The sequence below is a fragment of the Haliotis rufescens genome, unplaced genomic scaffold (genome assembly GCF_023055435.1).
Source record: "Haliotis rufescens isolate VD_foot unplaced genomic scaffold, xgHalRufe1.0.p SCAF_12, whole genome shotgun sequence".
In the NCBI taxonomy this organism is placed as follows: Eukaryota; Metazoa; Mollusca; class Gastropoda; order Lepetellida; family Haliotidae; genus Haliotis; species Haliotis rufescens.
The window spans coordinates 42768375-42785442 of NW_025963802.1; the positions used below are offsets into that span (position 1 = coordinate 42768375).

General features: G+C 42.6%; 1 protein-coding gene across 5 annotated transcripts in view; it reads left to right on the plus strand.

Moving 5' to 3' along the window:
• The window catches only part of LOC124119039, a 130874-nt gene that overhangs the window by 39590 nt on the left and 74216 nt on the right, over positions 1-17068 (plus strand). For 3 of the 5 annotated variants that reach the window (XM_048393706.1, XM_048393708.1, XM_048393707.1), the window contains exons 22-31: positions 213-330; positions 1002-1147; positions 1470-1587; positions 2494-2651; positions 3069-3186; positions 4706-4851; positions 5943-6066; positions 10770-10927; positions 12153-12273; positions 13776-13933. In XM_048393706.1, coding sequence (XP_048249663.1) covers positions 213-330; positions 1002-1147; positions 1470-1587; positions 2494-2651; positions 3069-3186; positions 4706-4851; positions 5943-6066; positions 10770-10927; positions 12153-12273; positions 13776-13933 — 1365 coding nt within the window. The remainder of the gene's footprint in view (positions 1-212; positions 331-1001; positions 1148-1469; positions 1588-2493; positions 2652-3068; positions 3187-4705; positions 4852-5942; positions 6067-10769; positions 10928-12152; positions 12274-13775; positions 13934-17068) is intronic. The other 2 variants (XM_048393711.1, XM_048393709.1) reach the window with 2 other exon arrangements.

Genomic DNA, 17068 nt, shown 5'->3' on the forward strand with positions numbered 1-17068 from the left:
ATCAAAAGAATAAGGAGAAATGCATAGTGTGAGATAGGATAAGTAAATAAATATACAATTTATTGTAAAGAATTTCCATTTATTGAAAGCGACTTGTGATGTCTTGATAAGTGAGTAGCTAATTTGTGCTGTTGTGCTGTGGACTTGTGTCATTGCTGTATGTTTCCCAAGAGAATATTGTGTCTGCCATGTTTTGTTTTGGCTATTTTCAGCTATAGTGGCCAAAGATGGTGATGGGAAAATTGAAGATCTATGCTCCAATGAAGACATCATCCCACTCTTTGTCTCCACCAGTTACTGTGCCATGCTTGCCTATTCCAATGATTGCGGGTATAAATTTGCTTTACCTTTTTCTAAGAACTATAGTCTGTTTTCTTGAGTATAGCATAACCAAACATAATGCCGCCCAATTCGAGTATAATGTGCAGTAGAAAATGTTTTATCCCTTCAGTGGAATGAACTAATAGGTGATAACAAAGTTGGTTATCCAGTGAAGATCCGGGGTAGAATAGGTCTTCAGCAACCCATTCTTTGCATATGAGGCGACTATGCTTGTCGTAAGAGGTGACTAAAGGGATTGGGTGGTCAGGCTGGCTAACTTGGTTGATGCATGTCATCATATCCAAATTTCGTAGATTTATGCTCATGATGTCAACCATTGAATTGTGTGGTTTAGACTTGGTTATTTAGTGACTGCCGTCATATAGCTGGAATATTGCTGAGTGCGGCATTAAACAACAAACAACAGGACCCATTCATTCCTGGTCTAACAGACATCGTCGTAACCTTCAAGGGATAAATCTTCACATCACATTTGGGACGGTGGGGAAGCCAAGTGGTAAAAGTGTTGGCTCATCAGGCCAAAGACCCAGGTTCGATTCCCCACATGGGTACAATATGTGACGCCCATCTCTGGTGTCCCATCTCCTTGATATGGCTTGAATATTGCTAAAAGCGGCGTAGAACCATAGTCACTCACTCACATCACATTTCTGTTCCAGAGTCTTCAGAGGGGTGGTCAACTGTGTTCAGACCAGCCTGAACTGTAGTGATAACAGCATCATCACCAACGCCCTCATCACCAACAGCGATGTCCTTGTCAGACGTATTGGAAGGAACTACAGTGGATGTCCCAAAGAAGTGGAAGGTAAGCACAATGTCTGTTCACAAATTTCTTCACCTCTGAAATGGAAATTTATGTTGATAATGGAATGAGTGGGAGGTGAGGAAGGCATTACCCTGGGAAACTGAACAATATTTTCGAACTTTAGGTGGTCCAAAATTCATGAGTGTTTCCATATATAATGGACACTGTATCAAATTTTAGAATAAATGCAACTTGTTTTGGCCATAACGATCCCTTGGATGCAGATCAAGAGTATTTGTTGCAGCCAGACATAATGATCTACACTCCCCAATGTTGGAGAACTCCCCTGTTCTCTAACTAGATCGTGCTAAATCTGTTTCAGGAGTGGACTCGTGTTCAAGTGCACTGATGAGGCCCGAGGGTTCAGCAGCGGGGTCCAAGTGTTTCGCCTACATGTTTGTCCAGAACACCACCTTGCTGACTCTGGAGGAGAACTGCAAGTGAGATGACCGACCCCCAGTTCTGCCACTCACTTCATTGATGATGAAATAGGATTGTGCTTCATGGCATCAGCTGTACCCATGTTCACCTCAATAATTATCACACAGTTTATTATAAAATATTAAACCATGGCTCCTTTGTCTTTGACTGTGGTCTAACTAACTGAATTGTTAATCACCACTTGGCAATGACATATCTTCCATTTTTCCCCTGTCCTTGATCTTTACGATAGAACAATTTCATGAAAAACGTTTGTCACCAGCTGGATTCAAACCGGCAAAGTCCGCACAGAAGGCTACTGTATATGGTCTTCTGCCACAGCTACGTTGGAGAAATTGTATGAAATTGACAACTAAATATCTAGGTGTCTGAAAAATGTGCAAAAAATGGTCCAAAATGAATGGTATACTTGCCTGGGACATGCATTTCATAACCCAAATCGGCAATTTGCCATGTGCACATACAAAAGGCACAGGAAACATATTTCACGTGCTTCGTGTAGGGCTGACTGACACAGTGTTCTCCCAGTTGAGCATAGAGTTCCTGAATATCTTTCCAAATACCTTAAACGAAACAATATTTTTTAATCATTTTAGGTGCTATAAATGTTGGACATGGTTTAAGACTGTTACACCACTTGGACCCCGGTGTCTGATCGTTGAAATGGTTAATTAAACAACAACTCGCTTGTGGTGTAATTAACCATTTCAACAATTAGACACTGTGTCCTTGTTGTCTACCCTATACATAAGACCTCATTTAGCAGCAGTGCATTATTAATAATAATTACTTGGTGTTCACCTTCAAACCTAGAAACATTGATTCAGCACACGTGTTGAGGAGTTATGAAGTGTTATTTTGTGCTGAACTGGTTGACATCACATGCCTCCTTTTTTTTTTATCAGGTTCTTCCTCAGTGGCCTTGCATGCGTGCAAGGAGAGCTCATGAAAGTCAGTGTTTCCTGTTCAATACGAGGACTGGCCCAGGACTACTTCAACTATGTGCGCCTCCTGGCCTCCCAGAACACAACCATATTTCCCTTTGATTTTAGGCAGTGTGCAGGTAATTGTTTTCCACATGACTCTTATAGAGGTGCTAGATTCTTACAGAGATGTTTGTGTTTTTATGTCTTTCTTAATACTAAATTTTAAAACTTATCCTGTCGCACCCTATGCATTTCTCAAATGTGTCTGGGTGATGCTAGGGGTGTTCATGTGGATTGGGTTTTTTAAAACAGGAAACCTTTGTTTGGGAACTCTTCCACTTAGGATCAAAAGAATAAGGAGAATTGCATAGTGTGAGATAGGATAAGTAAATAAATATACAATTTATTGTAAAATTTCCATTTATTGAAAGTGACTTGTGATGTCTTGATAAGTGAGTAGCTAATTTGTGCTGTTGTGCTGTGGACTTGTGTCATTGCTGTATGTTTCCCAAAAGAATCTTCTGTCTGCCATGTTTTGTTTTGGCTATTTTCAGCTATAGTGGCAAAAGATGGTGATGGGAAAATTGAAGATCTGTGCTCCAATGAAGACATCATCCCACTCTTTGTCTCCACCAGTTACTGTGCCATGCTTGCCTATTCCAATGATTGCGGGTATAATATTGCTTTACCTTTTCCTAAGAACTATAGTCTGTTTTCTTGAGTGTAACCAGACAAAACGCACACCCCATTCGAGTAAAATGCACAGTAGAAAATGGTTTATTCCTTCAGCGGAATGAACTTATAGGTGATAACAAAGTTAGTTATCCCATGAAGATCCGGGGTAGAATAGGTCTTCAGAAACCCATTCTTGACAAAAAAGGGACTATGCTTGTCGTAAGAGGCGACTAACAGGATCAGGTGGTCAGGTTCGCTGACTTGGTTGATGCATGTCATCATATCCCAATTGCGTGGATCGATGCTCATGTTGTCAATCACTGGATTGTCTGGCCCAGATTCTTTTTATTTACAGACCACCGACACATATAGTTTGAATATTGCTGAGTGCGGCGATAAACAACAAATAAACAAACATTTGTGTTCCCAGAATGCAGGGATCTGGGCCCTACACTCTACCATTTTAAGCCATTGAACTGAAATAACATTATATGTTAAATATTTTAAACAACAAACAAACAAAGTTGGTCTATAGAAATGTGAAATTTGAGATAAAACATCACTAGACATGATGATTAACCACTTAGATTGTATTTCTGGTTCTGCTAGGGATTGTTATTACAGGCAGAGATTAAGATCACTGTGTGTATGTTCTCATAAACTGAGCCAGAAGTAGAAATCAACTGCACATACATTATGTTTTTTACCTTCTCTCGCATTACTCCTGAATGCATTCACTGCTCGCCTATTGACAGAAGTGAAGCTGTGATTTGTCCTGCTGAAGAGATGTTATTGTCGTGTTATTTCATTTGTAGCTTTTGCCATACATATTTAAAAAGTATAATAACCACTCGCATATCAGTTTGGTACAACTGATAGCTATTGCCAGATATTTTTCACATATGGAACAATTTGACTAGTAACTGTTGAGGCTTCCCTTTGTCTTGCTATTTCGATCATGAACACATGTTGTTGACATATAAAGGTCGAATTACAACAAATATAACTTGTGTCACAGCACGGCCTTTATGATATATGTATCGATTCTCTATCAACAAACGTTCACTTCCAGGGGTCATTAAATAATGGAGATCACTTCATACATGATTTTGACGATGTTAATGAAAAGAATAGTGAGGCTGTCGGTCAGGACTAGGGATGGGTATTGGCGTATTTAATTTAAGTGTGTCAATATTTTACAATGCGCAAGCCATATTGCGATACATATCACGATATATTGCATAATTCTAAATTTTGATTTTAGAAGCTATTTGAAACAGCAGTTTATGAATTGAAGCTGTCAAACCCAACTCACTAACTTAATCATTGAATTAGGGATTTGGTCATAGTGGCTGAATTCTGGTGGTAAACCAAATGTCCTCTAATGTAAAATGTATGTGTTCAAAAGAGTATTCCTCAATGTGATATGTTTCAAGAGGGGGTATTTTGCATTTCAGTAAATGTTGAAATTTGTTTTATGAACTGACTCACCATCAGTTTCCACCATTCAATCCAGTGTCTTCAGAGGGGTCGTCAACTGTGTTCAGAGCAGCCTCAACTGTAGTGATGACAGCACCATCACCAACGCCCTCATCACCAACAGCGATGTCCTTGTCAGACGTATTGGAAGGAACTACAGTGGATGTCCCAAAGAAGTGGAAAGTAAGCTTAATGAATTTAGCGAAAAAAATAAATTGTCCCCAATAGTTCTTGAAAAGAATAATTATTCTTCAGACAGTTGAAACAAAAAGAAATTGCCTGGCTAAAAAATGACATTGTGGCAAGGTGTTTTCCTTTAAAAAGAAATCACTCATAGTTTTAAATAAAAAAATATCTGGTTTTGTAGATGTAGCTGAGAATATCTGATCTCGATACAAAATTCAAAGGCCACCCCAAGAACATCCAAAATTCGGTCCCCAAACATCAGACACCTGCATCCTTTTAGGCCTTCCTTCCTCATTAACCAATCTCATTTACTAATCACAAGGAGATATAACTGAAATAATGTTCAAAGTGGCATTTAGCTCAAACCAACTCACTCACTTGCAAGTGTTGCTTAAAGGGCAAGTTCACACGGAAATTAACCTATTTTTCTTGTACTTTTTCCACATTAAAAGTGTTAACCTAGAAGTGTCATAGACAAAAATATAAAAATATCACAATTAATTAACATATTTTTCGCATTAAAACGATTTATATTTTTCACATTTACCAAGTGTTCTATTTCCACAACAAAAACACCATGGCTTATGCCCCTTGCAATATGAGGTCATTGGTGCCAATTGATAAACATTATGACGTCATCATGCTTTGTTAGAGCCGCTTCACGTGGTGTAGGTCTAGGTGTGTGATTCTAGCGTCTCAGATGCCAGCCAGCATAGTGTTATGCTGAGTCACCACTGCGCCGGAGTGTGTCGTAGGCCATGTTGTTTTACCGCAAACTGGTACTTGATATCTTTTGCGTTGAGAATAGACAGGGACCCAGTTGAATTGGCACCAATTACGTCATAATCTAAGGGGGATAACTCAGGCCTGTTTAGCTCAAAAAACGAAGGCCTCATAACGGCATATCATTTTCACACAATTGTGAGCTTCCTACTTTCACTGTGAAAAAAATGAGTGTATATTTTCAAACACAGATACTAATTAATTCTAAAATTGCGTTTTGTTTAGAAAAAGAAAGAAAGTGATTTTTGCGTGTACACTTCCCCTTTAAAACGACATCCACTAACTGCCTCACTGTTATATTTCAGACAACAATCCGTGCCCATTGCAAGGAGATGAGAACTTCAGCCTTGCAATGGACGTTGTTGCAGAATGCGGGGCTATTCTTGGAAAATTCAATGCTTCTATCATCCCAGAGGAGCATGCATGCAGGTTTGTATTTGTTGTTATTACCCACGTGGTCAAGATACAGGTGGTAAGATACTGAATCCGTACGTCACACGTGTGTCGTACAAAGTTGACCTCATTTTATTCGTTTTGATTGGATAACCGTGAACACCTGAACTACTCTTTTCATTTATAAAAAAATTGCGAGACGTCATTCGCTTTATCAAATACAAAACAGAACTAAAGGAATCTCACGAAAGCGAGAGACATTTACACACACTCCATTAAACCAAACAAGATCGTCACATGCATTAAATTTGCTTTGCATTCTGTATTAGTTATGCATAGAGCTACTGCAGACATGATATAATCGAGCCATGCATATCCATATGCAATGTCTACCGATGGATCGAGGGTCCCATGAGCGTGACACACCCGACCACTTTCACAACTTTCAATTTGATTTAATGTAAAAGGTTAAGCGTGGTGAAATGAAGTCAATTTAGACTATCTGGACAGATATCTAGACCTACGTTCGATGCTCCGGTTGTGCCATCAGTGACTCCATTCAAAGCGTATTTTGTGACATTGCTTCCGGAGGTGTTTGTTCATGAATGAACATACACGACTGCACGACCAGATCACTAAAGGTGAACATTTCCGATACAAATAATTCGAAAACTCAATAGAAGTGTGCCTGACTTCTGATTATGTGATCCAAAACATCCCAAATGTGAACAATAACATTCCCTACCTCTAACGTAAACCGCTTTGAGTAGATCATGGTTGTCTTTTCTTATTCCGTTGGTGACCTTGCCCTTCGTTTGAAGCTGTCACTGACATTCAAACAGACTTGAGTTGTTTGATTTTCACGTCTTCAGTATAGGGTGGTACAGTTAATATGTCTTTGTCGAACGCTCTGATTTCCCTCTTCCAAAATGGTACGGACAGGATATAAATTCAGCTGATAGATCAAGAAAACCGAACCATTTTGCACATTCGGGACCAAGGCAGTGCAAGCGAGCGACCGTTGGTCCGATATACAAAGAGCGGCGCTAATGTGACTTTTAAAATTTTCTTATAGGTGTCCTGCATACTAACAACAATGCACTTGAATTACCATAAGTTAAAGAAATTCTTCCAAAAGGATCTTGAGCATCAGTGCTGTAATGTTTGCAAACAGCAAGAGCATGTTGTTGCATAGAGCATAGAAATGTCAACAATGGCCATATTTGGGCATACATCAATATTCATATGCAACCAGATTTTGCAACCGGTTTCAGTTAGGTCTGTCAACAAATGAAAGTTATAATGTAAATGCATATATTTAACGTGCGTAATAAATAAAATACCAAACACTTTCGCTCGGTCTGATACCATAGAAAGTCCACTCGTTTCGTAAAAATGGTATCTAACAATAAGGAGTGTAGTTTTCTCTTTTTATGCAGTAGCCATAACATTTCCTGTTTCTTCATTTGGAAAACCTTTCAGCAAGCTGACAAGTTAAGCTAGGTATTAACCTGTCACATGATTTGTTTGTTTAACGCCTCACTCAGCAATATCACAGCTTCACGTATTGTACCCATGTGGGGAATTGAACCTGGTTCTTCGGCGTGACGTGCTAACGCTTTACCTACTTAGCTACCCAAACGCCCCCTCTCGTATCAACCACTGGAATTCCAGGATAGAACACCCACTCAAGTGGGTATAGGCCCTATGGTATAACTGTAATTATGTACCTGTAGCGGACACGTCCCTGCTGGTTTCATCTTGGCTTGGACACTCGCCCCGTGCAGACGTGTCCTTCCTAGCTCGCAACCCACGCTCTACCATGAGAGATATCGCTCTATCGCTACCTAGGAAGCTAGTTGCCATCCTGGAGCCCTTGCTGGCTTACAGGGTTGGGGACTACTCCCTCCGGACTTCCTACAAGTCCAACTCCTCCACCCTCTCCATCTCCTTTGACCTAGGCCAAAGGAAAAGGCCTCTGGTCAAGGCTCCGGCCAAGACCAAGCCTAAGGAGAAGAAGACCCCGGCCCCTACCCCTGCTGCACCACGCCCGGTACAGAAGGCCAGGCCGCCTACAGTGAAGAAGGCTCCACCAATCGCCCCCATGGAGATCAAGGAGAGCCTTCCCACCACCGCTCCGCCCCCAAAAGCTGCACTGGAACTCGCTCCTCTCGAATCCAGAGGGGAGGAGCCCTTTCGCACGCCGGTAGGGACTGGCCACGGGAGGAAAAAGAGAAAGAGGAAAAGTATCTTCTCCCCTGACTCTCCCCCCCTCCCATCACCTCCAACCTGCAAGACCACGGAGACGCAGACCGCCACAACACCAGGCCCCTCCCTAAAACACCAGCCAAGTCCAGACCGACCCAGTCCCGGAACAAGATGTTGAGGTAGGCGTCCGTGCCCACCTTGCACAGCAGGCAGATGTCATTCTGGAGCAGCACCCTAACACCTGCTACCAGAATGAGAGCGGCAAGATCTATCCCAGCAACCGCCCACGCCCACCCTTGGTGCTGGTGCAGTACTGGGGTGAAGAAAGATTTGAGCATGAGATTCACAGCTACCAGGATCTCTCGGAATTCCTGGTTGACTGTGATCTCCCAGTCAGTCCAATCTTCATCACAAACGCCGCCACCCGCCTCACCACCGCACTGTTCCGAGCTCTTCCTCTCGGAGAGCTCGACCTAGCCAGGAGGCTCCTGGCTGGGAAGAAGCAGTAACTCGCCACACCAGCTCGCCAGCCGACGCCGTGCCTTCCCACGCTTGACCCCCCCCCCCCCCCCCGCCCTCCAAGCCCAAACTTTTCCACATTATTATTATTCTTTTACTACCCTCACCTCACCCAGCCATACCCACCCCCTAGATGAAATTTTTAGGTTTACTTCATTTACATTTTTTTTGGTCGCACTTCTTATCTATTCATAACGCTTTTTTTTCCCATGTGCGAGTTACGCTAAATGTAATTTATTACATGCGGAAAGCGCATGTTAAATCCCCGAACAAACGAACCAAATGTAGCGGACAATGTAGGAAAAATCTTTCTTTATCAAAACTTGGGAAATTTAAGAAGTTATTTTTTCCAGGATTGTTTATGTATTTTAACATTGCTTTCAATATGGTGTAAAGCTGAGCATTCAAGCCTTTGTAACTATATGTTCCTGTTGTAGGTAAGATTCAAGTCACTTTTGTGAGGCAGTAATTTTGAGTCCCATTTACAACATGGTTTTGTAAAGGATGAGGTTGGAAGTGACAAATATTTAAGCTATTGAAGGCTTTTGCATTTTGGTGTGAAAATTATCCGACATGTTGAAATAGCTGATTACAAGCCTTTTTTCTTCCGTACACATACAAAAGTACCGCTAAAATGAGTGAAGAAGGTTGGTTTGAATGTTTCTATATTTCTGAGAAGATAATTTTCTTCACACATTTAAAAAATGCTTCTTGAAAACCTCTTAAATCACATTTTGAGCTTCTTGTTCATCTAGTATTGTTATCAGACCAAAACATGTGTGTTTACTGATGCATTTGTAACTTTCATTATAATGCAAAAACACTTTCCTCAATTGTAAGTGGCAAGTAAATTGAGAAAAGTGATTGCGAATATCAATTTTCCTAGTTACACAGTCAATTTTTTAGAGAAAAATTCAAAATAATCGTAGAAAGGATTTAAATGTCCAAGTGAAAGTGCTGAAATCACACACTCTGTAATCAGCTTCCAAACCAAACCTATTTGGGGCGTGGTCTTTAAGCTACTCGCGCAGCGGTGACAACCATTTTCATTTGCTGATATGTTTGCTACATTTATCAATCTTGTGATTCTTAACCGTTTTACTGTTTCTGCAATTTCTGTGAGTCCTACAAAAATAACGACATTGCATGCATTGTTGAAAGTGTGAAACAAGCCATGATCTTGACATTGTAAATAATTTAAATAACAATTGACAATCAGGGACTAGCGATTTATTACTAACACCCTGTTTGGGTAAGAAAACACCCGCTGCCCTCGGCCGTATTCCACACCATAAATGCCTATCAGGGATTGAATAATCCCCTGACTAAACATCTGAAGGGATCATCAGTGCTGTTAAGGTGACAGAAGTTGTGGACACTGAAATCAATTGGAAGAGCAGACCGAAGAAAGATGATGTAACACAAAATCTGAGGCAGAAGTAGGCAGACTGGGCGTCGGCCTGTTTATCATGATCATTGAACTTGCGCAGCGCATCAAACACCCAGTGAGGGGAATCCCCTCAGTGGTGGACTTTTCCATTTGGGGACGATGTCACCTGTCATTTTTTTGTCATGCATTTTACGCTATTTCCATTTTTCAAACTTAATTTTGGTCAGACATTTGTGATTAAGTATGCCCTACAGTATAAATAATATTCAAAGTTCTTGTGTTGACTTGACTTGCCCTTTAAGTTATTCATATCCTGTGGGCCTAAAAGGCCCTTGGGCGGTCGGGTAGCCTAGTGGTTAAAGCGTTCACTCGTCACGCCGAAGACCTTGGTTCGATTCCTGACATGGGTACATTGTCTGAAGCCCATTTCTGGTGTCCCCTGCCGTGATATTGCTGGAATATTGCTAAAAGTAGCGTAGAACCATAGTCACTCACTCACTCACCGAAAGGCCCTCACTCTTACTCCAAGTTGGGAATACAGACAGTTGCTTCAGACTTGATGTTATGTGTTGGCGTCTAAGGATGCCCAGATTAATATCATTGACTCACTGACTCTTTGCAGGATTTACTGGGGCGTGGTCAACTGTACTATGGAGGAGATGTCAAAGAAAGGATATACCAAGTGTGCCGGGCAGATCGTCACCTACCTGGAGGACTACCTCGACACCAAGAATAAGGAATTAAAGGATGTGGTGCCCTACAACTTCAACAACTGTCAATGTACGTTTTCTCTCACAGGTGTCAATACATAAGAAATAGCCAGTGAACTCCTTCATGCTCATGTGAGCCAGGGGGCATGGGTGGCCCAGTCGTCTAAGGCGCCGCGATTCGCTGTGCAGAGTTGCGTCCCTTGGCGACGCCAGAAACCTATTATTGTGGGTTCGAATCCCAGTTCTCCCCGATTATGTTTTTAGGTTTGTCAGCACCATACCCGTGCTCGTGGGTTTCACCGAAGTAGTAAACGTCTGGGACCTGCATCACTTCGGGCTTTCCTCCCACATTAAGCTGACACGCCGTGATATAACTGGAATACTGTTAAAAGCGGCGTTAAACCCAACTCACTCACTCACTCACTCACTCATGTGAGCCACATGACAAACTCCATGTCTGTTTTCTCATTTCTTTGTTAATGCATCATATCTGTCATAGTGCTATTTACAGTACATAGGGATAAGACTGACTTGTTTCATGAAATACAATATTGATATAACATCTGTGCAGAATTTTGATTGTTCACATGAATTGTTTACGAAGAGATATTTTGCCTGGTTCCATAGGAATAATTTTTATGAAAAGCAAACATTGAAAAACTTCATATGATTAATGAAGTTACATTTGTGTTCCGACCCATGAAGAACCAGGGTAGAACAGGTCTTCAGCAGACCATGCTTGTGACTAAGGTGACTATGCTTGTCGTAAGAGGCGACTAACAGGATCGGGTGGTCAGGCTCACTGACTTGTTTGATGCATGTCATCGTATACCAATTGCATGGATCGATGCTCATGATGTCAATCACTGGATTGTCTGGTCCAGATTGATTATTTACAGACCGATGTCATATAGCTGGGATATTGCTGAGTGCGACAATAAACAACAAATAAACAACAAATAAACAAACTTTAGTGTTCCCAGAATGCAGGTATCTGAGCCCTACACTTTTTTACATTAACCATTTTTAAGCCATTGAGCTGAAATAACATTAATATTTTTGGTTGCCTCCCTACCTGATATGTTCAGAAGTATTTGATATCATGTTAATGCATTGCAAGACATTTCCATTCTGTGCCTTTGGAGGCTTCCACATTTACAAGACACATTTGACGTTGATGCTCCATGATTTAATTAAAGCATTGCAACATTAAAACACAGCTCACACACTCAAGTGTCAACAGCGAACCCAGACACTGTCACACTACTCAGACACTGTTGAATTTGTGGTTTCAGCCAACAGGCCAACTGGCGATGTGTGTTCCAATGACGGCACTCTGTCTCACTTCGCTGGCTCCTCCCTAGAGTGTGCCCCCAACACCGTGGCACTCATTAGACAGAACAACTACACTTGTGGGTCAGTCACAAGCACTTCACTTCAGCACTTCACTTCAGCATTTCCTGTACAAAGGAGCATGCCTGTATCAAGTGCCAGTTTAACAGGCTGATAGGCCCCTATGGCCAGTTCTTTCCTGGGGAAGGTTTGGCCAAGGCTGAAGCTTCCTCCTCATATGTACTGGATATCTAACATCCATTGGAGGGAAGATCTGGCCAAGAATGAACCATCCCTTTCTTTTGTTCAGTATATCAGAAATCCCGAGTAAGGGAGTGTCTGGCCAAGAATGAACCATCCCTCTCTTTTGTTCAGTATATGTCTGAAATCCAGAATGAGGGAAATCATGACCAAGGATATTGCCTCCCTGGGAAATATATGAACTTGTCTATTTCCCACTGGGGAAGAACTATCTTAGGCCAAAACCTCCCCAGGGAAGAGCTGACAAGAGGGTTTAGCCATAATGGATTATGTCGCGATCTATCACTGTTGATGTCTTTTGAACACTGAGATTCTCGAAACATATTCCTAAAAGTATATTACCACCAGTACTTCTTTTCTAGAGCTATTTATGGATAATAAGAGATTGTTACCTCTGTTTTGGGGGGCAAAGTCGTCTAAGGCGCCACGATTCACTGTGCAAAGTTGTGTCCCTTGGGCACGCCAGAAACTTATGATTGTGGGTTCAAATCCTGGTTCACTCCGATTAAGTTTCTAGGTTTGTCAGCACCATATCCATGCTTGTGGGTTTGATCGAAGTGGTAAACGTCTGAGACCTGCATCACTTCAGGCTTTCCTCCCACATTAAGCTGACACGCTGGGATATAACTGGAATACTGTTAAAGCAGCATTAAACCCAACTCACTCACTCACTACCTCTGTTTTTGCTCTCGATCAGATACCAAGATTCTGACAAATGAAAACTTGCATCTATTTTCCCCATTACTTCAAATACTTTGGCATGGTCATAACGGGTAAGAAGGTCTATGGCCATACCACAAGCAGGTTAGTGACCAAAGTGAAAATCTTAAGAATCAGGTTAAGTAAATAATTTGCATATGTTACAATATCAGAAAAAGCTTGTGAAAATGTGACTTTTGAGACATTTGAAGCATACCTTTGAACCCTATAATGTTTGCCAAAATCTTACCTGTTTAAGAATAATATACTTTCATGTTTTTCTATGAAGAATTCTGATAACTATCACAGCAATCTTGTATAAGATAATACTGCAGTCTGGAAACAGCAATTGCTTTAAAATTAATTCATGTAGCAGCATGTAATATTGTTTTAATTTACAATATGGTAACATTGGTTAATGTAATATATTTGAGGACATCTTAAGTATGTTGAAAATATGAAAATTCCCACTTCCAACCCTAAGTAAATGGGTATGATTCCTAAAACTGGTACAATGTGTGAAGCCTGGTCTTGGTGCACGCCCCATATGGCTGTAGTATTGCTGATAGAGGCATAGAACTGAACTTAATCATTCATGAAAGTACTTTTGTTTTATCCATCTGCAGATCATTGACATGGTTGGTGGAGTGTGTAAAAGAAGTCCTGCACAAATCTGAGATGAAATGTCCCACATGGAAGCTCCACAACAACTTCTACTATAACTCCTACATCCTACAGAGATACAACTCCACGCTCAACTTTAACATGTGTGACAGCTACAGTGGTATGTTTTGGGGGATTCTGGGGCAGTCACTGAAGTTCTGCTCTATGGGAAGTCTTGGGAGTCATGCTTTCAGGTCTTGAGGGATTCTGGGGCACTGACACACATAGTTCTTGTGGGGTTCTGGGGCAGTCATACATTCAGCTCTTGGGGGATACTTGGGCACTCCCACATTCAGGTCTTGAAGGATTCTGGGGCACTGACACACATAGTTCTTGTGGGGTTCTGGGGCAGTCATACATTCAGGTCTTGAGGGATACTTGGGCACTCCCACATTCAGGTCTTGAAGGGTTCTGGGGCACTGACACACATAGTTCTTGTGGGGTTCTGGGGCAGTCATATATTCAGGTCTTGAGGGATACTTGGGCACTCCCACATTCAGGTCTTGAGGGATTCTGGGGCACTGACACATATAGTTCTTGTGGGGTTCTGGGGCAGTCATATATTCAGTTTTGGGGGTTTTGCTAACACACATTAGAAATCAGAGACCCCTAACATCTAATCCCCTATGCCCCAAACTGGTCACTTTATGGCCTTCACACAGATGTAAACTATTCACCTTCACCCACTCACTTTCATTGTGTGGGTTAATGAAGGATTCATGGATGCACTTATTATGTCATCCTGCAGCAACTGCGTGTCATCATGCAGCGATTGTGTGTCACTGTACAAAGATTGTGTGCACCAGTCAAGTGTGTTCAATCAATTGTGTGGCGATGTGCACCAAAAGTGTGTTGTCATGCACCTGTTGAGTGTCCTCATGCACCCGTCGAGTGTCCTTATGCACTGATAACAGCAGTGATATAGCTGGAATAGTTCTGAACACTGAACATCATCCACATTGATCCTCGAAAGGTTGCTGGAGTTTGTGGTGATACAACAAACATGGTTGGTATCCCAGATTTACCGTAATTGTTTCCCCTGTTTGTCAGCACCATATAGCCATGCTAGTCATTGCCTTGCTCGTAGTCGTGCATCTAGTAGCCATGGTCATGGTTGTGCATCGAGTAGCCATGGTCTTAGCCGTGCATTTAGTAGCCATGGTCTTAGCCGTGCATTTAGTAGCCATGGTCTTAGCCGTGCATTTAGTAGCCATAGTCGTAGTCATGCATTTAGTAGCCATGGTCGTAGTCATGCATCTAGTAGCCATGGTCTTAGCCGTGCATCTAGTAGCCATGGTCGTAGTCATGCATCTAGTAGCCATGGTCGTAGTCATGCATCTAGTAGCCATGGTCGTAGCCGTGCATCTAGTAGCCATGGCCGTAGTCGTGCTTCTAGTAGCCATGGTCGTAGTCATGCATCTGGTAGCCATGGTCGTAGTCATGCATCTAGTAGCCATGGTCATAGCCGTGCATCTACTAGCCATGGTCGTAGTCATGCATCTAGTAACCATGGTCTTAGCCGTGCATCCAGTAGCCATGGTCGTAGTCATGCATCTAGTAGCCATGGTCGTAGTCATGCGTCTGGTAGCCATGGTCGTAGTCGTGCATCTGGTAGCCATGGTCGTAGTCATGCATCTGGTAGCCATGGTTGTAGTCGTGCTCTTAGTAGCCATGGTCGTAGTCGTGCATCTAGTACTCTGCATCACTTCCTTACTCCAATGTGATGAAACCCTGATATATATAGTTTATTCTCTTTCTGATTAAATCCTCCTTGGGGCACTTATTGCATTTTCCTTGCTCAAGAAAATCTATATGACATAGTTGTAACCATTTTCCTTAATAAAAAATGTTACCACACAAAAAACTTCGTTTTTGTATGATATACGACCACCCTTACGGGGCCTCACCCCCAACGGCGCCTCACGCCAGGGGGAGCAACTCTCACCCAAATTACTTTCCTTATGTCATCTGTAAGAGACAGACGTGTTGATTTTTCACACAAGACAAAAATAAGAGAAATCTATCGTTCGACAAGAACCATGGCTGACCAAACTGTATGTATGGTACATTTCTTTCATTGCAAAGGCGTAATACCTCGCATTGTGAAGTTATAGAGATGTAATAATACGCCACGTGCACGGTACCTTTGAATTCAAATGGCCGTAATGGCGTCCATATTGTAGTTCCACGGGCTGATACATGTAACACCAAGGCCATTAAGAAACGGCTTGGGGTTTTGTTATATCATACAGCATTGGTCTACAATTTTTTCCTTTACAAAACCCAAGGTGGTGTGTTAATTCATAAACTACACTTACCTTTTTTACGGGTTTTTACACCTTAGCGCGTAACACGCCCCTTTGGTGTTATAATTATACTACGACATTGGCTATTAGTATCGCGTTACAAATCGCATTCTACATTACGCCTTTGCTTCTAGTTTCACAATTTATGCACGTTTCTTTCCGATCTTTATATCGCACTGATACACGTTGATACCCTTCCCGCCCACCTCAGAAATTACGGTCTTGTTTACAAGACCTTCAAACTGTGTACGGGTTGTTCTAAGACAGGCACGAATGCTGCCTAATATGTCTGGCGGAGGACATTGCCTTTACCCCACGGGGCCCCCAAAAAGAGACAAGTTGACTTGTTCCACTTTAAAGAGGTCTATTAAAGGCGGGGGTAGATATCAGATCTACTAAGACATCCCCCCCCCCCCCCCCCTCCCCATCTAAAAAGGGTAAAAAAGCTGCCGAGATTGTCTCCCCCGCTCCCTCTCCGGGGGCCGGGTGAGAAGGCTCGAGGGTCCCCGTAGTAAGCACTGCACCCTCTCCTGCACTGTCTTTGGCAGACTTTTCTGCGTTACTTAAGTCGCAGATGGTGTCGATGATGGAGGAGGTAAAGTCTCAGCTCCGAGAGGAGATGCGGACCGAGCCTTCCCCGTTGTCGGCGCCGGACGCGGCTTCGAGACCTTGTGATATGCCCGGCGTCGGCCGAGGCAGGCAACTTGGTCTCGGGGACGATCTCAGACCGGGCTTCGGCGCCGGCTCGAGGTCGCTCCCCAGCGGAGGGGTGGCGGGCGCCGGCCCGTGCACTACCGACGCACAATTTTTCCCTAGCGGAGCCAGACGCCTCTTCCGAGGCCGAGGCTTTCACTAGTGGATTCGTAGCCCGGAGCCAGGGGGGTTCCCTTGGTCTCGGGGACGATCCGAGACCGAGCTTCGGCTCCGGCTCGAGGTCGCTCCCCAGCGTA